The sequence below is a fragment of the Lynx canadensis genome, chromosome A2, assembly GCF_007474595.2.
Source record: "Lynx canadensis isolate LIC74 chromosome A2, mLynCan4.pri.v2, whole genome shotgun sequence".
Lineage (NCBI taxonomy): Eukaryota > Metazoa > Chordata > Mammalia > Carnivora > Felidae > Lynx > Lynx canadensis.
In genome coordinates, this window is record NC_044304.2 from 69,363,584 (window position 1) to 69,385,350 (window position 21,767).

Consider the following 21,767-nt stretch of genomic DNA (forward strand, 5'->3'; position numbering starts at 1 on the left):
TACTTCTTGTATTAAGTTAAAACATGAGGGAGGTGAGCATGCCAAGACTGTACAATTGTGTCTCCACCTGTGCTGGGTGGATTCACATAGAGTGTGGACAAATAGAAGGACGTATTGGTTTCTCAGTACCTGAGTGTGTTTTTGCCATTTCCTAATTTTCTAGATGTATAAGTAGACCTTTGATTTATTCTTTGATGCATTAGTTTAGAAGAATATTTTTAATCTCTGGCCAGTTGGATTTTAATTTACACTCTTGTCACTGATTTTAAGTTGTACAACACCGCGGTCAGAAAATATCAGCTAGCGTATGTTATGTTTGTAAATATCCTTTGGGCTCACAGTAATGTGATAGTCTGTCTTTTTCGTAATGTAAAACATTCATTATATAGTTATTAATTCAACATTGTAATTATCTTATTATCTAATGATACATATGTTTTTGTCTACCGAAGCTCTAAAAGACTATTGTGTCTTAAAGATTTTCATAGAATTTTCCTGTTTCCCCTTGAATTTTTAACATTTTATAAAGATTCCATGCATTATAGGGATGAGCTATCTCTTGTTATGAACTGTATACCTTAGATAAACATTTTTGGCCATATTTGTCTTGAGTGACCCTTTACCAGAATTAATATTGTAAGTCACTGAGACTCTCAAAGTTTGTTGAAATTTGTGAACATTTTATGTTATTTCTGCTACTCTACTTGGCATTTCATGTGATATCTTTTTCCCGTTTGTTCTTTTGCAGTTTGCCAAGGCACAAGTAACCGGCTCACCCAGTTGGGCACTTTTGAGGACCACTTTCTCAGCCTGCAGAGGATGTTTAATAACTGTGAGGTGGTCCTTGGGAATTTGGAAATCACCTACATGCAAAGGAATTATGACCTTTCCTTCTTAAAAGTTAGTTCAATGAATTTGACTGTCTTACCCACATATGATGGAAGGAAATAGAAGTAGACAAAGACCTTGACAGAATTTAACTGGAAGTCTATATGCTTTTGCCATGGCAATTATGGGCCAATTACAGGTTTTATCAGAAAGCTACTTCACCAGCTGGTGTGAAGTTAGAGCTACGAAATAATGTCAAAGAGAAGGAAGCTAGCCTGACGCTCCTCTATCATCATAGACACTGATATTAAACGTTTAACCAGTGCTTTAGCTGGGGTATCCTGATATATTGGCTCTTAAAAAAAAAAAAAAAGTCCTGTTTTGTACCATTTGCCTATTTCCTTTGTGTAAATACTTCCACTCTGGTTGGTTTCAGTGACACCAATTCACAATCTCCCAGCTATTTCACAGTAGCCTCTTGTGAGCCAATAGGAGCCAGCTGGGAAGGCTTCAGATGTTGGTGATAGTTGAACTTTGGATTTGATTGGCCTCCTTCTGGGCTTCTCTTTCTTTTCTTTCTTCCTTTCTTTCTTCTTTTCTTTCTTCGTTCGCTTCTTTTATTTTTCGTTCTTCTTTCTTTCGGGAGGTTTCTTCGTCACTAGATCCTCCTTGAGGTTGGATTGCCGTCCTCCTCAGGAAGGACTGTCTTTCTATTCCCTCCCTTCTTTTGCTTTTTGTTCTTCCTTCCTTCCTTCCTTCCTCCCTCCCTCCCTCCCTCCCTTTCTCTTTCTCTTTCTTTCTTTCTTTCTTCCTCCCTCCCTTCCTTTCTTCCTTCCTTCCTTCCTTCCTTTCTTTCTTTTTCTTTTTTCTAATAAGAAAGCATGCAAGAAAGACACAAAATGAATTAATAAAACATTTTCATTCTCTTCTGAGTATATTGAACACCAGGTAAAATGAGTCACAGCATTCCTGAATAATGTACATTGCCCTTTGGCTCAAGAGGTGAAAGTACAGGAGTCATCGTAAATTCTGTCACCTCCCATGTCCCCACTGTAGTTATCTACATGCTTTATGTTTGTCAGCACTCACGTGCATAGCTCATGTAGGTGCCCTGGGCTTTCTTGACCCATTTTAGATCTTGCATTCTTGACTTCTGCACAAGAGAAATAACGTGTTCATGTTTTCTCTCCTTAGACCATCCAAGAGGTTGCCGGCTATGTACTTATTGCCCTCAACACAGTGGAGAAGATTCCTTTGGAAAACCTGCAGATCATCCGAGGAAATGTGCTCTATGAAAACACCCATGCCTTATCCGTCTTATCCAACTATGGCACAAATAAAACCGGACTGCGGGAGCTGCCCATGAGAAACTTACATGGTGAGAGGCCAGGGTACAGGGAGGCTGTGGGTGCAGAGAGCCACTCAGGTGGTACTCAGCGAAACTGTCACTTTTCTTTTCTTTTGTTTTTTAAGCTTATTTATTTTGAGAGAGAGAGAGAAAGTGAGAGCGTGCATGAGCAGGGGAGGGGCAGAGAGAGAGAGAGAGGGAGAAAGAGAGAATCCCAAACAGGCTCCGTACTGTCAGCACAGAGCCCCACACGGGGCTCAAGCTCACAAACCATGAGATCATGACCTGAGCCGAAATCAAGAGTTGGATGCTTAACCAAGTGAGCCACCCAGGCATCCCCTCAGTGAACCTGTCACTTTTCTTAATGCCACTCGAGAAGACTTTTATTCATCAAATACAAAGGTATTGAGTGCCAACTGTGTGCAAGATACAGTAGATGGAAGTTTTTAAGAAGATGGTAGCTGATGAATGTTAAGAGAAGATTTAAGCCAGGTACCACTTCCTTTATATTCATGGAAAAATATCCAGACGACCTTGGCTGGAATGCAGGCTTTCTGTGCCTAGGGAGTGAATAAACTGCCTATCTTACTACCTGGACCTCGGGTATAAGGGATACACATTAAAAACCAACCCCTATTTGAGACCGTGTTTGGCATAATGTTGTTATACAGAAATTGATCTGTAAGTTAAGGACAGGGAATGACGTGATTACAGAAGAAGTTTGAATTCCTCTGAGTAGGACACTTGTGAAGATCCTCTGAGTGGGAACTAAGGAGGATCATAGAAGAGACAGGAAGTGGATTTAAACAAAACTGAAGATAATGACGACCGTGCCCTCGCTATGTGGCAGGCGCAGTGCCACTCATGTTAAATCAGGAACTCCGTGCTCACCACCTCCCCGCAGGGCAGGCGTTTAAACTCCCACCAGTTTATACATAAAGATATGGTGGCAAAGTGACTCTCTTAAGGTCCCAAGTTAGTGAAAAAATGTCCAGGAATGGCCACCAAATGTCTGCCCCCAGAGTCCTTACCCTTCCCACATGCCGTGCAGTTCTGATGGGAAGGGGGCTCACCAGGAAAGTGAGGGGAGCGGGGGTGACAGCAGAGGATGCAAGACAGAGTCCTGGGGACGGTGGAGGCCTGACAGGCGACAGTGCTGGAATGTGCCAACACATCCAAACCCGGGCGTGCGGGCGGCTGGCACACCACACGAGCGGGGCTCCTGGTTTGGCCATTCTATAAAACCGCCCTAAGACTTTCCACCCACCGCTTTAGCTGCTCAGAGCGCCCACGCACACGGTCTGTGTTTACGCTAATACTAATTTGTGCTATTTACACATTTTGCGAAAGAGTATGTGCATTTAGCGTGTCTCAATCTGCCTGTCTGGCCTCATGCTATCTCATGGTGACAGGCAGATGTGGTTAAGAGCGTGGACCCTGGAGCCAGACTGTCTGGGTTCCAGCCCCTGCCTCCATCACTCACCAGCCAGATGCCCCTGGAGCAGATTCTCTCTGTGTCTCAGTTTCCTCCTCTTTAAAAATGTGGGTAGCAATGGTAGCACACATCCTAGGGGTGTTGAGAAAATTAAGTGGATTGCCATAGAAAAAGCACTTAGAAGTTACTCCCATTGTTGGTATTATTTCTGGGGTTGGCATGGGGTTGTAGAAATGCGGATTCGTTAATGTTATTAAGTAATTATTGTGAATTTTTTAATATTAAGTACTGTTGTTAATAATTAACTCAGGGCCCACCACCAGGTATATAATCATGAAATACTGAAAGTTAAAGGTATGACAAAGATGGATCACCTCTTTCTCTTCTAGGTGCTCTCTGCCTAGGCAGGGGCACCTGAATTGCCCGGCACCTTTGCTGCCTTCCTTTTCCTTGTCGTGATTGGAGATTGTAGGTACTCTGTACGGCCCCACCGTGACCTTCCATCGCGCACTCTTTCTTGCCACCGTGGTCTGTTGTCCTGATTGTCACAGCAGCTCTGATGCCCCTAGTGTGCATATCCAGTGTTGACTTCTCATCAGAGATTCATCCTCTCCACTCTGGCTGCCTCCTGGCCGGATGTTCTCTCTTGATGGTCCTGCTGTCATCTCTGACTTTATACCCAAAGCTCCACAACTTGGCCCTTTGGACCTCCCAGCCTTCCTTCCGTGATTCCTTTGTTCCCCACCACCCGCCGAGGAAAATGCCCGCCTGTCTCACCGACACACGTTGGCTGCGGTCTCCTGGCGAGAGAAAGCCGACTGCGCCCTCCCTCCGTGCTCCTTCAGAGTGCACTCCTGTCTGTGTTCTGCGAAATGCCATTCTTTCCAGCAGCCTCAGACCCCTTCTTCGGGAGACCCCTTCCTTTTCCATGATGGTACTTTGTGCACAGAGAGTCCTGGGACCATTCTGAAGATTAATTAAGATAATGTGTTTGAATCAACTAGCAGAGTACCTGGCCCTGTCGCATGGCATGCACGGTCTTCTGTGGCATGACCTCATCATGTGACCTGCCCTGCTCCCCTTGCCTGTCGGCAACTAGATGTGCTTCATCCTCGCAGGGTCCACAGCTCTTGCTGCAGTGTTTCGTGCCACTGTTTCTGTCTAATGTCATCGACGCAACGCTCTCCCTTTGCTCACGCTTGAATCTCTTCTTAATCTGCCCTGATTTTTCCTGTCCTATCAGTTCTTCCTTTGAAACAATCATACGGTTTTTTTTTTCATGCCATTTGCATTCCCAGTGTCTGCCATGTCTTTATCATGCACGTAGATTGTTCTCAGACCCCTTCACTGCCCACCCCACCCCCACCCCGCTTTCTCCAGTGAGGAGCTCAGAGGCAGCTCACAGCATCGCCCCCTCTCCTGGCCTCCCCGGCCCACAGTGAGTGACTGCCGTGGCCCTGCCTTCCTGGTTGCCCCTTCACATCATCGTACAGCTTCCTTCCTCCCCACATTTCTGAATTCTGATAGTTTGCTGATCAAAGGCCCATTTCGGGGTGGGGGGAACCTAACTCCTCCAAGGCACTGTCATCAACTCATTTTTCAGCTGCCCCCACTAAAGCTCTATGGGGAGTCTCGTTTGCACACTGGCATTTTAGCAGGACTCAAAATGTAAAGAAATGCGTATGTACTTTGTGGGAGTGTAAAGACGTGGCAGATGGCTGACTGAGGTTCTTTGCACATGCAGAAATCCTGCAAGGTGCTGTGCGGTTCAGCAACAACCCTGTCCTCTGCAACGTGGAAACCATCCAGTGGCGGGATATCGTTGACAACGATTTCATAAGCAACATGTCGATGGACTTCCAGAACCACGTGGGCAACTGTAAGTGTTCTACAGACGTCCCCTCTGCCTGTAGCTCCTGTGGTGGGACAGAGCCGTGGTACTTTGGGGTCGGGAGGGGGTGGGGGTGGCGGAAAGCTGAGCCATTGTTTAAGTCACATTAATCTAAACCCAAGATATCTAGCGACAGTTGATCTGCCCACGGGAAGAGCACCTATTTAAGACAGAGGGAAAGTCTGTTTTGGCAGATCACCCCTGAGACAGTTGAGCCCTCGTGTGGCCATTGAGTCCTGGCACGGGGGGTTCTCCCGTCCTGGCTGGAGGAGGCAGACCAAACTTTTGTGTGCTTCTGACTTGCTGCTGAGCCTTAGAGTGATGCCAGGTCCCTCCGGAAGCACTAAGCTGACCTCCGCCCTCCTACACGGAGCCTCAGGCAAGGTTGGGCACAGCACACAGGGCGGGAGTCTGTCCGTATTCCCCCTAATGCCCATGACCTAGTCACTGCCATTCATCAGTAAAGCGGCCCGTGCCAGGGAGAGGCTGGCAGGGGGCCAGGCTGTAGGTCAAGGCTGTACCCCTTGGCTCCCTGGCAGTGCTGTGTGGGAATCTGCAGACACTTGCCTACAGTTACCAGGCTCCGCTAAGCATCCCCCTTCCTGATCTCCCTCGTCTTTCAATCCTTTAAAATAAGAAGCCATCCCCATTTCCTGCTTCTCTGTTTCCCTAAACTATGCCATGGATGCATGTTTTTGTTTGGGGTTTTTTCTGGTTGTTGTTGTTGTTGTTGTTGTTGTTGTTTTCTTTGGTCTCAAAGAATTTGGAGCGCACACGGCTCTTCAAAATTGACTGGAGCCCCTTTGTGGGGATTTCACTTAATCTTACTGATTTGTTTGTTTGTTTGTTCGTTGCGGTGAAATACCTCTAACGTAAAATTTACCATCTTAACCATTTTTAAGTATACAGTTCACTGGTATTAAGTACACTCACACCGTAGTGCAATCATCACCACCCTCCGTTCTTCAAAACTCTTTTCATCTCACGAAACTGCAACCTTGTCCCCATCAAACATTAACTCCCCGTCCCTGCCCCCAGCCCATGGCAGCCACTGTGCTACTTTCTGTCTGTGAGTGTGGCTGTTCTAGGGAGCACATACAGGTCGGGTCACATAGTTTTTGTCTTTTTGTGGCTGGCTTCGATCACTTATAATGACCACAAGTTTCATCCATGTTGTAGCATACATCAGAATTTCTCACCTTGATGTGGATGAACAGTATTTTGTTGCATGTGTATACGTACCCACATCCCACATGCTTTGTTTCTCCATTCATTAGTTGATGCGCTTTTGCGTTGCTTCCATCTGTTAACAGTTACGAACAACGCTGCTATGAACATGGGTTTTGAGCCCCTTGGTTTGATAAGTAGATTATTCCCACGCATACTCAGCAGGGCACCTACTGTGTTTGCAAGAAACTGAAACCTGTATTTTACGACACAAGATTTTGTGTTATCCATCACATCAAGGTTAACCTTTCCCTAGCTATCTGATGGACAATGAGGAAGTTAAATCGTGCACATTTATGACGACAACAACAAAAACAAAAACTGACACAGGAAGGCTGTGAGGCTTATATGGGTTTCCTGTACATGAGGTCAGACAGCCTGAATGGCACACATGCCCCCATCACACCAAGACCATGGGAAAGACCCGGAAGAAAGTGTTGGGAAGGAAGAATGACAGGTGCACGCAATAGCAAGATTCAAATACAACAAAGCCACAAATTGCAATCTGATAGGATATTGGATCAAGAATAGATATGTAACAATAAGCCACCAATATGTAAGAGAAAGACAGTAAGAATAAACCTTGCTAAATTAAATGTCCATGAAGAAATGACATTTCAAGCAAATAAGGGAAGAATTCATTATCCAGTAAATTCCTCCAGAATTATTTAACTGTTAAGGAGAAAACGTCAAAGTGACAGAACTATAATGATTGTTTTAGAAAGGAACACCATTCCCCGGCCATCCTTATTAATCTGCTGACCGGCGACAAGTGCAGGAGTCTGCTGCTGTCCTTGTGGAAAGGGAAACCCTTCCCTTTCCAGCCCTTTTCAGGCCACACATACCTTCTGAGAACTTGTCTTCTTAAATTTTTAGCCAAAAAATCTGATAAGGTGATTTAAGTATTTCATGGACAATGGATTTGAGATTCAGAAAGGTTACCCAGGGTGCCCCTACACTATGTTATTGTTGATTTGTTTGGCAATCAATGTTATATCAGGTGGGTTTACTTAAGAGGAAACTAAAATAAATCAATCATCCACTTTGTACATCCATATCAATCCCAAATCATATTATATGTAATAAATCACTGAATATATATGTAAGTGCTAGAAGGAAACTTAAAGGTGAATGTGTGTCATATCAAGTTGGAGAAAAGCCAGTCAGATACCATAAACCGTGTTAACGACAAACAGAAAATATTGTGCGTCATCTGCTTGCCTTGGAAAGGGCTAATATTCTTGATGATAAGAATGTATAAAGTAGTCTTAGGAATCCCAAGAAAAAGGTGAACCTCCCAATAAAAAAAGAAAAAATGGGCCAAAGACATGAACAGTTTGTATCTCCCCACACACAAGATGGCCAAGAAATAAAGTAAGAAGTTATTTCTTACTGTAATTTTAAAAGGGTCAAAATAAAACAAAGAAGCATCTCATTTTTGTCTTTGCTAAATATTTGGATTCCTTTTGATTTTTAGATACTCAGATCAGGAAGGGTATGGAGAAGCAGAAATTCTCATATTCTTCTTGTGGGCATATAAATTAATAAAACATGGTCAGGGATAGAATTTTGGCAATATGTATTGAAGCTTTGAAGTATGCCCCACCCCCCTGACCTATGAACTTCATGTCTAGGAATAATAAGAAAAAATAATAAGAAGAATGAAAATTATAGGATATAAAAAAATTATTTTTGTACAAAAATATTCCTTGCAGCCTTATTTATAATGGATTTTGGAAGGAACTTATATATCTAAAAATAAGAGATTGGTTAAAGAAATTATGATACAACCATGCTAGTAAAAATACTGAGAATGTAGTGGGTGCATAACAGCCCCACCAGATTAGTCACACTTAATGTCATGGGAGAAGCTGAAAACTTCTCCCAAGCTTAAACAAATACGGGAAACTGGACCATTGAGTTCATTTGAATTCCAGTCTTCATAGCCTGTGACAAGTCCACAATTACTCTCTGCCTCAGTTTCTACAGCTGAAATGTAAATAAAAGCAGAACGTGGTTCATCTTTTTTTTTTTCTTATCAAAGTCTTTTGAATCATCTTACAAGTCAACCAGCAAATAAACAGAGAATAAGAAATGTGAAAGCTGTTCCTTGTTTCTAGAACATCAGGTTGCTCAGGGGTTTGGGCAGTCCCTGCCATCAGCCTGCTTGCTTCCTCTGAGATACGAATTCAACTATTACCTTTACACTTTAGGCCAAAAGTGTGATCCAGGATGTCCCAATGGAAGCTGCTGGGGTCCGGGAAAGGAGAATTGCCAGAAATGTAAGTCAGCAAACAAAATTTCGGATAAATGTGTGCCCACCTTCTTCCCCTTATGCTTAGCGAACTGTATGTGTTTTCCCTTTGAAGATTCCTAAACTCGGTCTTGTTTTAAGGCCAGATGTGAGCAGTTATGTGAATGACATTCTTGCAGATCTCCCCGCATGCGGTTAATCCAGAGTGGGCTCTTTGGGGCACTCCAGCCTGTCATAAGTGAGTGAAAGCCAGCCACACGCATACAGCCACTCTCTCTAAGCAGTATGTTTGGCAGATCTTCCTGGGAACAGAAGACTCGGCCATGTTACCTGAGCGTCACAACACTTCTTATTTTCTCTCTCTTGGGAGCCCGCCTATACAGAAGCAGGAGGAATGCTTCTCAGGAGGGTTTTTCTGCAGGAATCCTAGTTTACGAGCATGGGTGGCCTAGGGATCTGGGGAGCTGTCACCTTAAAAGTTCATTATCTGTCCTTCAGTTTAATTGTGATGTGAGGGTTTCGCCCTTTTAAACACTCCTTTCTGGCAGCATTTCTGTTATTTGATGTGCTTTCCATATCATCCAGAATCTCAGTTCTAACTAACATGTAATTATTGAGCAGGTCCAGAAGTCTAGACTTGATCTGGTTAGTTCTCCTAAGTGATTAAAAATAAGTAGAAAACAGAGGCGCAATAAAGAAATGTCATGATTCAGTGTTATTAGGCAGAGCGTGAATGTTTGGGAACATTTTAACGAGCCAGGAATCACTAAATTCATCACCTGGTTCACGTTTTCATCTGTTTCCAAGTGCTCTGCAAGGTTCCTGAGGAATGACCCTTCCCTGGCTCTTCAGCTCACAGGTGACTTTTGCTCCTTTTCAGTGACCAAAATCATCTGCGCCCAGCAGTGTTCCGGGCGCTGCCGCGGCAGGTCCCCCAGCGACTGCTGCCATAACCAGTGTGCTGCCGGCTGCACGGGGCCCCGAGAGAGCGACTGCCTGGTAAGGCTCACCCCTCCCCCAGCCCGACCACAGCATCTGGTATCGCCCCGCCTTCACCACTCACCTTGTGACTTCGGGCAAATCACATGACCCCTCTGTGCCCCGGTTTCCTCCCCTGACAACGATGGATAGCAAATACCCACCTGTTAGGTTATTTAAGTGACACAGCGCATGTGGCATCCATAACCGGGACCTGAGCATCGAATGAGCATCAGAATAAATACGAGCTCTCTGGGGTTAACGTGTATTGCGGCCAGTAGCACTGTTCTCACACTCTTTATTGTTCCATGTCAGTCTCAGTATAAACCTATGGAGTTGATTTCGTAAGGCCCCCAACCTGGATACAGAGATGTTACGCGACATATCCAGAGCCACATGGGTCTCAGCACGGCTTGGAGCTATGTTTGGATCTTCTGACCGAGTCCCTCTGCTCCTTCCACCACAGCTCAGAGCCTCTGCCCACACCCCCGACACAAGGTCTTGAAGCAGTCGCTTTTGTCCCTGTTACTACAAAGCCCTGGCAAAAGCCTTGTGTCCCAGGGGCTGTGGGCACCACATGTAGGTGGTACCTCAATTGTGGGCACCATGGGAGTCCTGGAGACACCAGGGCTGGCAGATGTGAGTCTGGAGGCAGCACCAAGTGCTATGACGCCCTTGTGGGCTCCGGGCGAGGAGGCCCACCTAAGGTGGAATCCAGAAGACTCTCAATTTAAGGGAAGGGAGGATTTTTAAAGTCCAGAGGCTGGACCTGGCCAGGATTTTGACTTGGTTCGTCTGGGCTGATTGTAATGTGCCCCTGGAAGGGAGACGGCATGCAGGTCTCAGGGCCATGACCGTATATGGTCTGGTCCCCTCTGCATGGTACCCTTCCTCATCAAGGTTATCTGTAATTTGGCAGTAAGTGCTAAAATATATCCTCCAGGCTCTGCGCTGGGTGTGAAGCCTGCTGAGATCCTCTCTCTCCCTCTGCCTCTGTCTCTCTCTCTTAATCTCTGTCTCAAAAAAATAAAAGTAAAAATAAAATGCTTTTTAAAAAATGGGGCACCTTGATGGCTCAATCCAGTAAGTGTCAGACCTTTGATTTCGGTTCAGGTCATGATCTCACAGTCACGAGATCGAGCCCTGCGTCAGGCTCCATGCTGGGCCTGGAACCTGCTTGAGATTCTTTGTCTCCCTTTGCCTCTGCCCTGCCCCAAAATAAAAATAAAAAATAAATGTTTAACATATATCCTCAAGTGTTCCTTATAAGGAAACCCAATGTAAATTGAGTTTAAAAATAATTTCACTCTATAGTTCTCACTCTAGTATGTGAACTCCTGCATCCTTTCGTAGTTAATAAAGATGTATTTTTTTCCATCATAAACCATAAATTATCACAGCTAAGACAGTGTAAGAAAAATCATACTTTTAAGAAAAAGGTCTTTCTGACTCTACTGAAAGTACTTGGCCAGTTTTGTTTTTTTTTTTTTTTTTTTTTTTTTTTTTGCTTGTTTTTGTCTTCTTTTTTTGCTTGAATCGAATTCCTGGACATTGGGAACTATAACCTGAGCTTTCTTCCCAGAATTGACACAGTGCTGAGCATCCTTGCCAGTTTGACCAGTGCATGTCCCTCCTGTGAACAGGTCTGCCGCAAGTTCCGGGATGAAGCCACGTGCAAGGACACCTGCCCGCCACTCATGCTCTACAACCCCACCACCTACCAGATGGACGTCAACCCAGAGGGAAAATACAGCTTTGGTGCCACCTGTGTGAAGAAATGCCCCCGTGAGTTCATCACATGCAAAACCCTTTCAGTTATCAGGCATCCATTTCCTGTTTTGTCTCCTACTAGAATCCTTGAGTCCCTCTGTCTTGGGTAATCTTTTTGTCCATATGTTTGCCTCACAGACAGGTGACCGTAGGCCTGTCCAACAGTATAGGGGACGGGTTAGGACACTGCCACAGGTGACAGGCAATGGCTGGTGCCCTGTTCACCACCGTCAGTTTTCACATCCATGGTGGCCAGGACAAGAAACACACCCTGGGACCGAGGTCCAGCTGTACTGGTCCAGAATATCAGTTGTCTGATTGGCACAAACCCATGGCCACTGGGTCATTTCACTGTTTAGCTCTTGCCCCAGTAGACCTAAGTTAGAGAGTGTGTCACAAGACCCGCCCTTTTTAGTGGTTAAAATCCTGGTCAAAATTGTGCCTTTTAGGGGTTCTAACACTGCACAGGAGGGATTTTGTGTATTGGTTTGTTTTGTTTTAATTGTTTTTTTTTTTTTATTTTTAAATTTTTTTTTTTTTTTTCAACGTTTATTTATTTTTGGGACAGAGAGAGACAGAGCATGAACGGGGGAGGGGCAGAGAGAGAGGGAGACACAGAATCGGAAACAGGCTCCAGGCTCTGAGCCATCAGCCCAGAGCCCGACGCGGGGCTCGAACTCACGGACCGCGAGATCGTGACCTGGCTGAAGTCGGACGCTTAACCGACTGCGCCACCCAGGCGCCCCTGTTTTAATTGTTTTGGATTGGGTTTTGCTTATTTGTATTTGCCCTCTACAGATGGCTATAGTATTCAGGGAAATGGTGATAGGAATTATGTCCTAAAAGAGAAAGTGTAGAGTTGTCTAATTAAAAAGCTTTATAAACCATTCCTAATTTCTAGGAGGGAAAATTAACCAAGAGAAAAAAACAATTGTAGGTACCATTATGAGAGGAAGCATTGCCCTACAAGATTTGTGGACCTGCAAACCTTTAAATTCTATACAGAAAAATAATTTACAAATTGAACAGTACACCATGGTAATGGGACTAACTGAATAAAATTTCTAAAAATTGCCACAATTATGACACAGGTATCATTTTTGATGGAGGGCTTACTAGGTAGAGTTTAAAAATCCACAGGAGGGGCGCCTGGGTGGCTCAGTCAGCTAAGCATCCAACCTCGGCTCAGGTCATGATCTCACAGTCCATGAGTTCAAGCCCCACGTCGGGCCCTGTGCTGACAGCTCGGAGCCTGGAACCTGCTTCTGATTCTGTGTCTCCCTCTCTCTCTGCCCCTCCCCCGCTCATGCTCTGTCTCTCTCACTCTCAAAAATGAATAAATGTTAAAAAAATTTAAAAATATAAAAAATAAAAATCCACAGGAGAACAGGGCGCCTGGGTGGCTCAGTCAGTTAAGCGCCCAACTTCGGCTCAGGTCTTGATCTCATGGTCGGTGAGTGTGAGCCCCGCATCAGGCTCTGTGCTGATGCCTCGGAGCCTGGAGCCTGCTTCGGATTCTGTGTCTCCCTCTCTCTCTGCCCCTCCCCTGCTCATGCTCTGTCTCTCTCTCTCAAAAATAAATAAACATTAAAAAAAGAAAAAATAAATAAATCCACAGGAAAACAGAACCTGGGAGAAAAGCAGACAATTTACAGAAAGAAAAATTACAAATGTCCAAGAAATATGTGTGAGGACATACTGGGGGAAGTCAAAACAGGAACACTTAGAGCTCCAGAAACATTGATATTTATGTTAAATTAAGTCAGCGTGAGGGGAGGCTTGGAAGATGACCCATGTGCCTGGCTTCATGCAGCACCAGCTGGTGGTCCCAGCCCCCAGCAAAGGGAAGGTTGTCAGGCTGGACAGAACCACAGAGGGCAGCAGGTCTGCCACACGAATTATGCGTATCCTCAGATGAGGCAGCTTCGCTGGAAGAGTGGGCTTCATTCGGGGTCACTTAGTTTTAATAAGTATTCAGGCTTTAACCATAGGTCCTGAAGGTAGAACGTCCAGAAAAATGAGCTGTGAGGAGATGTTTCCAAACTTGTGAGCAGGCACCACATTCTACCTGACACGTCCGTCTCCTACGTGCTGAAATCTATTTCTCCATGTCATGGCTGCATAAGCTGTTAAAAACTCTTGAACTAGATACCTTGTCTGTTTGCAACCTTTCGTTCTTTGTCCTTAAAGTAAATAAAAGCAGAGGATGATAGGCCCCTTTCATCCGCCCCTTTGTAGGAGAACAGGTGACAACTGTGTGAGGCCCAGAAACACCTGTTGCTGCTTTCACCACCTTCCTTTCCTTGTCTCTCCCCAGGTAACTATGTGGTGACAGACCACGGTTCGTGTGTCCGTGCCTGCAGTTCTGACAGCTACGAAGTGGAGGAAGATGGCGTCCGCAAGTGTAAAAAGTGTGAGGGGCCTTGCCGTAAAGGTAGGAGGCCTGTACGGGGTGGGGATGAGGCTTTCTCTCTGGTCACGAAGCTGGGGGTTTTCTGCCCTACCTCTGCCGGACCCCCCTCGGCATCAGACTCGGGAAGAGATTTGAGCAAGTCTTTTTCTTCAGGCTCGCAAATTTGTTCCTTCATCCCATGCCCTGTTCTTGGAGTATCCTCAATGCTAGCGTGCTCCTACTTGGGCTTTTACTTTATCATTTTTGTAAAAATTTTTGAACCCCCAGAAACATCGCAGGTATGGTGCAGTGAACACCATATGCCTCTCATATATGAATTCGCCACTGGTTGGCGTTTTGCCACATTGCGTTCACTGTCTCCATATTTGTGTGTATGTGTGTGTGCGTATGTGTTATGTGCGCATGCATGGGTGAAATTGTTCTCTGATCTATAGGACAGTTACAGATATTGTAACACTTCACCCCTACGTCTGTCAGCCTATTTTCTTACAAAGGGGGCCATTCTCCTAAGTAAAGAAAAGACCAGGTTCACACTCAGGATTGTTGAACATCGACTCAATACTCTTTCCTAGTATTCTACATAGTTCAGACTTCCTCTTTCTGTCCCCATTATGTCATATTTAGCTGTTTTTCAATCCAGACCCCAATCAACAATCATGGGTTTCAGGTAGATGTCTTGCCCCCATTTTCTTCATTACTTGACATTTGTGGCTCAGCTCCCCTCCCCCCACTTGCTTTCCTTCTGTCTTCCGTGACCTGATGTGAAGAGGCTAAGCCAGGTATTTTGCAGTAGGTCCCTCAGTTTGGCTTCACTGGCTGTTTTTCCTCATGGTCACATTCACGTTGAGCTTTTTTTGGGCAGCAGCATTGCATACGTCATGTTGATTTCCTCTCGTCGTCTCACAGCAAGGGACATAGGATGCCATGTTAGTTCATTACTAATGATGACAAATCAGAAAAGATTTTTGGGTGGTTATAAAAGAGTGACTTCCTATTTCTGTCATTTCTTCTACATTTATTAGTTGGCATTGTTTTAAAAAAATTTTTTTTACCTCCTACATGAGATCATGGAATCCTTCTTTATTCAATTTCTTGTAATTCATTCCTGTCATTCCTTTGGGTGCTCAAATTAGCTCAACATGTGGCCAGTGGGAGCCCCTACAGCTGGCTCCTGTGTCCCAGTCGTGTCTTCTGCTCAAAAGCCACTGTCTATGCTCTTTGTACTTTGCTTCTTAAACTTCATATATCCTAGAAATCACTCCGGATGAGTCCATGTAAATCTTCTTCATTCTCCCGTACAGCCGCATAGGCTCCCCTCTGTGGCTGCACCAGAATTTTTTCAACCGATCTCGCTTTATGTGCTCATTTTGATTGTTCCACTATTTCGGTGTTATAAACAACACCTCAGTGCCCAGCTGCTTACCTTGATATCCACGGGTGCCGCCTTCCCTGTGAAGCTATCCATCTTTTCAGTTGAAACTGATTGCTCCCCTTTTTACTCCCATAGACATTTGACACACATTCTCCACGGGGCCAGCTTAGCCTCCATGTCATTGAACCCTCCCAACACCTCTGTGTTATCCTGATCCCATTCTACAGATGAGGACACTGAGTACCAGGGAGTCTAAATGACTTGCCCAAGTTTCAACAGCTAAGAATAACAGCCAAGATTTGAAGTTCATGCAAGCTTGGTCCTAGGCCAGACCCATGAGCCCGTCGGCCCGGTCCACCTCTTCCCGGTCTTATAACCCCTGGGGGGCAGGCGGGTCAGTGCCCTGATGGATGAGTGTCCTTTGGCTTCAGGAAACTGTCTGGCAGAGGAGACATAGAAGGAGGAAAATAAGAATGTGGGGCGGCGCCTGGCACAGAGGGAGTAAGAGAGAAGAGTCCGCTGAGGAAAGAGAGGGTTACTGTCAGCGCCCTCGCACGACTGACATAATCAGAGATGGTTTGGGTTTGGTTTTGTCCATTTTGTGTTCAAACACATTATGTGTTCAAACACGTAAACAGTTTGATTCTCCTGTAGTGATTCTGACCTATTTTTCTGCGTATCCCAAATTCAGAGCCCTTCAGGTATAGGGCAATACCACTGGGTAAGGATGACGGTGCAGGAATGTCTAGGGGTGAATACATAATTTATCTCTGAATTTAGGAATTAAAGTCACCCTGCCCCCACTATCACACACAAGCAGAGAGAGAGAGAGAGAAAGAGAGAATGAATATTCTCTCAAACACATGGAATTCTCTGCCAGACCTGTAATTAAATGGCAAGTCCTTATATCGCCACCTCATTCTCCATTGTCAGCCAGACCCTATGAATCCTAAAGAAGCCTGGCCATGAATCCCACAACCCACAATACGTTAGGTGCCGCACCAGAAGGTTTGAGTGAGCCAGTCGACACAGGAGTCCTTAGAGGAGCCCCCTCCACCCCCAGACCAGAGAGGAGGCTGGCACACAGAGTGAGCCCAGAGACCCAGCAGGACAGTCATGGCTGCCAGAGTGGAAGGTTCTTTGCGACAAGGGACTCCCAATGGAGCAGAGCACCGAGGCGGGCGGTGGGACAGCGGGGCTTGACTGTACCCCCTAGAAGTCCAGGGGGAGGACAGGATAGGACCTTATCCTGAGCAATGAGATTTTCAGTGACTGTACTTCAAAGTCAAGATAGGTCTGGAAGATAGGTACCAAAATTTATCTGCAAATTCTAGAGGGAGAATTATAGCAGATAAATATGAGCTTTAGGGCAGAGATGGCATTTGAGATGGAAATTTAGGAGTGGATATAAATTAATAAATGGGCTCAGGGTGTGGAAAAGGGCATCTGAGACTGATGTAGCAATAGGACACAGATCAAAGCATTTGGCTCAAGTAAACACAGGGGAAGAACAGCAGTTAATCTGATAAAAGTTATTACAGTATTCCCTAAGATGTAATATAAGACAGCCATTAACAATCACCTTCAACGAATAGTTTATATGATATGAGGAATGTTCACAGCAGAAAAAGCGAAAAAAAAAATACATATCTGGCGTGTCATCACCACGGAGGATAGCTGGAAGGAATACTTTTCAAAATATCCTAGAGTGGAATTTCTGGTCATTTTGGTCCCTTTATTCTATTTTTCAACATCCTCAGGGGAATGCACCTTACTCTTACTAATTAAAAAAAAAAATCTGTGCCCATTGTTTCTGTAAGACGGGTGACAAAGACGTAACCAGGTTAGAACAATGGAAAGGTGTTGAGTTTTAGGGGAATGCCCTGACGAGAGCCGGACAGAGGTGGTGCTGGCGGCAGCCCGTGGATTGCACTGCCAAGGACACAAACCAGAGGAAGCAAGAGTAGTTAAGAGCAATTAGACTAAGTCTAGGAGGGAGATCGTGAGGAAGAGAATCCAAGTTGAGGGCAGCAACGGCGATCAACGAGGACAGCATCACCTTCTCCAACCGCTTAACTCCAAGCTCTGCCACAGTTAGGGTGCCCAGCCGGCCTCCGTGAATGTCTGTTGAATGAATGAATGATGGCATGGCAGTGATGGTCAAATGGCTACAGTTCCCTTCCCACTTCCCTCTGCCTGTAGATCCCTAGCTACTCTTAATCCAACATATGTGAGTGGAATAAACATCTCCCTTCTCTTTATAGTTTGTAATGGAATAGGAATTGGTGAATTTAAAGACACACTTTCCATCAATGCTACAAATATTAAACACTTCAAAAATTGCACCTCGATCAGTGGAGATCTTCATATCCTGCCAGTAGCATTTAGAGGGTAAGTAACAGATTAAGGCACTGGTAGGGAGAAACACAAAATCCACTTTGTTCACTGGACGAGATTGTTAATCAATAATAATTCTGTTGCTTGTTTCAGTGACTCCTTCACGCATACTCCACCTCTAGATCCAAAGGAACTGGATATTCTAAAAACTGTAAAGGAAATTACAGGTGTGTGCTGCTAACATATCCATCAACATAAATGGAAAATGGGTGTTGTACAGAGAGAACTTGTGGATGTAATCTCTTCTCTCTTGGCATGAGGACATTTCTTCTGAACGTCTACCACTAATGACTAATGGGTTCTTTGATCATTTTCACAAATGCGCTTTCCCCTGCACATGAAGGGTAAACACTTTAATCAAAGACTTGAGTCATTCCCGATTTTGTGTCCTTGTCTTCTCGGCCCCGGCCAGCCGTCCTGATGGCCCAGTGACTTTCATGGGTAGAGGGAGAGGAAAGGCAAAGTGCTGAAGGAACAGCACAGGCTCTCGAGCCTCACAGACTGGACTTCACGTCCCTGCTCGGCCACCGGCCAACATTTGGTCCATGACTGCCATCAGAGCTCCACTGCCTTCATCCATAAAAAAGGGAATAATTGGACCTAAATAACAAGATTGTTTGGAATATTGGAATTAAGTCAGGAAAATCTGTGAATCTCACTCTGTGACAGCTTAAGACATGGCACTTGTCATCAAGAAGCCAGTCTGGGTCATCAGATACGGAGCCCAGCAAGGCTGTCAGGGCTACGGAACCACGGGACAGCCTGTGGGGGTGTTGGGTGGTGGGAGAGATGCAAGGAGGGACGGGGGTTCTACGTGAGAGGCAGAATGTCCGCTGTATAATTGTGCCTTGGCTTGTATCAACACGTGGGTAGGGTAAAGGTTAGAAAAAGAATCCAATCAGATGTCCACCTTTCTTGGTCCTGTTACAGTCTCTCGAGAATCCTAAAATGTCTCATAAAAAAGAAACGTATAAGCGGTGCGTGTCTGAGCCTTCCTTCTGCCTTTGTAGGGTTTTTGCTGATTCAGGCCTGGCCTGAAAACAGGACTGACCTCCATGCTTTTGAGAACCTAGAAATCATACGTGGAAGAACAAAGCAACAGTAAGTTGACCCGAGCCAAAGCCTGGTAGATTAAAAAGCAATTTTTTTTTTTTTTTAAATAAGACCAACAGAAGAGTTTGAAATTAGACTTCTAAAGCTGTTACAAAGATCCTGCAGAGAGCTGCCATCAGTCCTCCAGCCAGCTTCTCACCGAAGCATGGCACGAGAGGCAGAGGAAGAAATTAACATCGGCACATTGCTGTGACCTCCACTACCAGACGTCACTCCGATGTCACCAGTTTGCTCGTGAATGCCACGTGTCAGTGTGCAGTCCAGTACCCCGCACTGCACTTGGTGGCTGTGTCTCCTTAGTCCCTTCCAATCTGTAACAGTCCCTGTGTCTTTTCGTCTCGTTTATGGCCTTGACACTTTTAAAAAGTACTGGCCAAGCATTGTGTGGAAGGGCTGATGTTTTCTCATGATTCGATGGAGGTTGTATGTGTTTTGGTAAGAGGAGTCCTGAAATGACATGTCCTTATGAGCACACCACGTCAGAGGGGGCTGACAGACTTTTTAATACACGACTGGTTCAGGGGTTCCACTTTTCCAACTCCAACAGTGGCATACTCACATAGAAGCATCTTGAATATAGTTCAGAGTAATAATGGTTTGAGAATTTCTTTGTCAGACCTGCCTTGGAAACAGTCTGATACTGAGAACTATTACTCATTAATTGTCCTTTAAAACTACTACAGAATATCACTCAATATTAAAGAAAATCATGGGGCGCCTGGGTGGCTCAGTCAGTTAAGCGTCCTACTCTTGATTTCGGCTCAGGGCCACGATCTCACAGTTTGTGAGTTCGAGCCCCGCGTCAGGCTCTGCACTGACAGATTCTCTCTCTGCCCCTCCCCTGCTCATGTGCACTCTCTCTTTCTCTCTCTCAAAATAAATGAACATTTTAAAATTATATTAAAGAAAATTAGAGTACAGTACACATAAAATATATACTGCTTTTTAAAAACATTCTTGGCTGTGCATCTCTGATAATAATCATTGCTTCCCAGAAAGACCCCTTTGTTCTGAGTTCTCAAGACCACTTCTTTTGAACCACTTCTTTCATAGAGACAAGAGATTTAGATCCATTTTCTTAAGTAACTGACAGGTGCCAGTTGGCTTATGTTTCGGAATTTAAACAAAATTAGAATTACTTTTTTTTTTTTTCCTTTTCACATTTATGAGAAGTCCAAAATACACAGTCCCTCCTGGGGCAGGGTGATCGCTGGCTCCAGGTACAGCTCATCAGAGCCAGGTCTGGCCTGCACGGAAGACACCAGCTTTGTCCCAGTGCCTAGGCTTCTGTGGGCACATGTTGAGAGAGAATTCCTAAACAGTAGAGTTACAGGTCTTCAACACAGGGCTCCTTGCTTTCCACAGGAGTCGGGTTGTGGGAAGGGAGAAGGAGGAAAGGGTCAGGAGAGAAAGAGAAACAAGGAGAGGAGGGGTCTCCAAATTCAACTTTTGTCATCTCCTGTCTGATGTCTCCTCATTGAGTGCTGCCTCAGCTGGTCTATTCCCTGTCCTGGTGTCCAGTGAGCTTCCTAAAAATGCAAGTCTCTTTCCTGTAGTTCCCCATCATTTGCAAAACAACCAAGCTCAAGGTGTGCAAGGTCTTCTGTCACCCTCCCTAGATCCCTTGCCCAAGCCTCCTCACCTCCAGGTTTCTGCTCCAGCAGGAGCTCCTGGTTCTCAGCACCCCATCAGATGCTTTCTTGCCTTCCTGTTCCTCCTGGTGGTTCAGGATTTCCCTCCTTTTAGTCTGAATTACTTTTATCCAGTCTCTTGATGAAAACATATTGATAGTCTTATAGAGTTCTAGCACAGACAGAGTTGGATGGTTCAGATGTTTGTTCAATATATGGATGGATGGGTTAATGGATGGATTGATGGGTCAGTGGATCAATGGATGGATGGATAGATAGCTGAGTGGATGGATGGTTGAATGAATCCATGGATGAATGGATAGATGAGTGGGTAGATGGATGCATAGATGAGAGGATGGAAGGGTGGATGGATGGATAGATAGATAGATAGATAGATAGATAGATAGATAGATAGAAAAATGGATGGATGGAAGCATGCCTGCCTAGATAAGTAGATGGACAAATGGATCAATAGATGGGTGAGTGGATGGAAAGATAGATTAATGGGTAGGTGGGTGGATGGAAAAAATGAACCTATGATTTTTGAAGTGTATTTGGATATTTGAGGGATTAGAACATGCTCTCGGGGCACCTGGATGGCTCTGTCAGTTAAGTGTCCAACTCTCAATAGGCTCAGGTCATGATCTTCAGATTTGTGAGTTCCAGCCCTGCATCGGGCTCTGTGCTGACAGTGTGGAGCCTGCTTGGGATTCTCTCCCCCTCTCTCTGCCCCTTCCCATGCATTCCTTCCCCCTCCCCCATCTCTGTTATGCTCTTGCCCTGTGTCTCAAAATAAATAAATAAACATGAAAAAAGAAGATGCTGTTCAATTCCCAGGCAAAAAAAAAAAAAACATGCAGTAAATATAATAATGACATTAATATTTATTCACCTTCAGTATTCCACTGAATACTCACAAGGAACTAGCTTTTCCCTGGAGGAGCTTAAAAAAATCTGTTGTCATTTTCAAAAGTTGCAATACAGACTTCCTGCAATATGACTTACAGTCACTGGGAGGGGGACTGTAGTACATATAAGGTGGTCCAGAAGAAAATTAAAATAAAGCTTTTAGTGATAGAATTTTTTGGTCATTTTTCACAATGTTATTTT

General features: G+C 44.9%; 1 protein-coding gene across 2 annotated transcripts in view; it reads left to right on the top strand.

Annotated features, from left to right (window-relative positions):
- EGFR (epidermal growth factor receptor) overlaps positions 1-21,767 on the top strand; it is a 211,271-nt gene that overhangs the window by 144,270 nt on the left and 45,234 nt on the right. For both annotated transcript variants that reach the window (XM_030307686.1, XM_030307687.1), the window contains exons 2-11: positions 749-900; positions 2,023-2,206; positions 5,356-5,490; positions 8,943-9,011; positions 9,864-9,982; positions 11,605-11,746; positions 14,049-14,165; positions 17,781-17,907; positions 18,007-18,080; positions 18,924-19,014. In XM_030307686.1, coding sequence (XP_030163546.1) covers positions 749-900; positions 2,023-2,206; positions 5,356-5,490; positions 8,943-9,011; positions 9,864-9,982; positions 11,605-11,746; positions 14,049-14,165; positions 17,781-17,907; positions 18,007-18,080; positions 18,924-19,014 — 1,210 coding nt within the window. The remainder of the gene's footprint in view (positions 1-748; positions 901-2,022; positions 2,207-5,355; positions 5,491-8,942; positions 9,012-9,863; positions 9,983-11,604; positions 11,747-14,048; positions 14,166-17,780; positions 17,908-18,006; positions 18,081-18,923; positions 19,015-21,767) is intronic.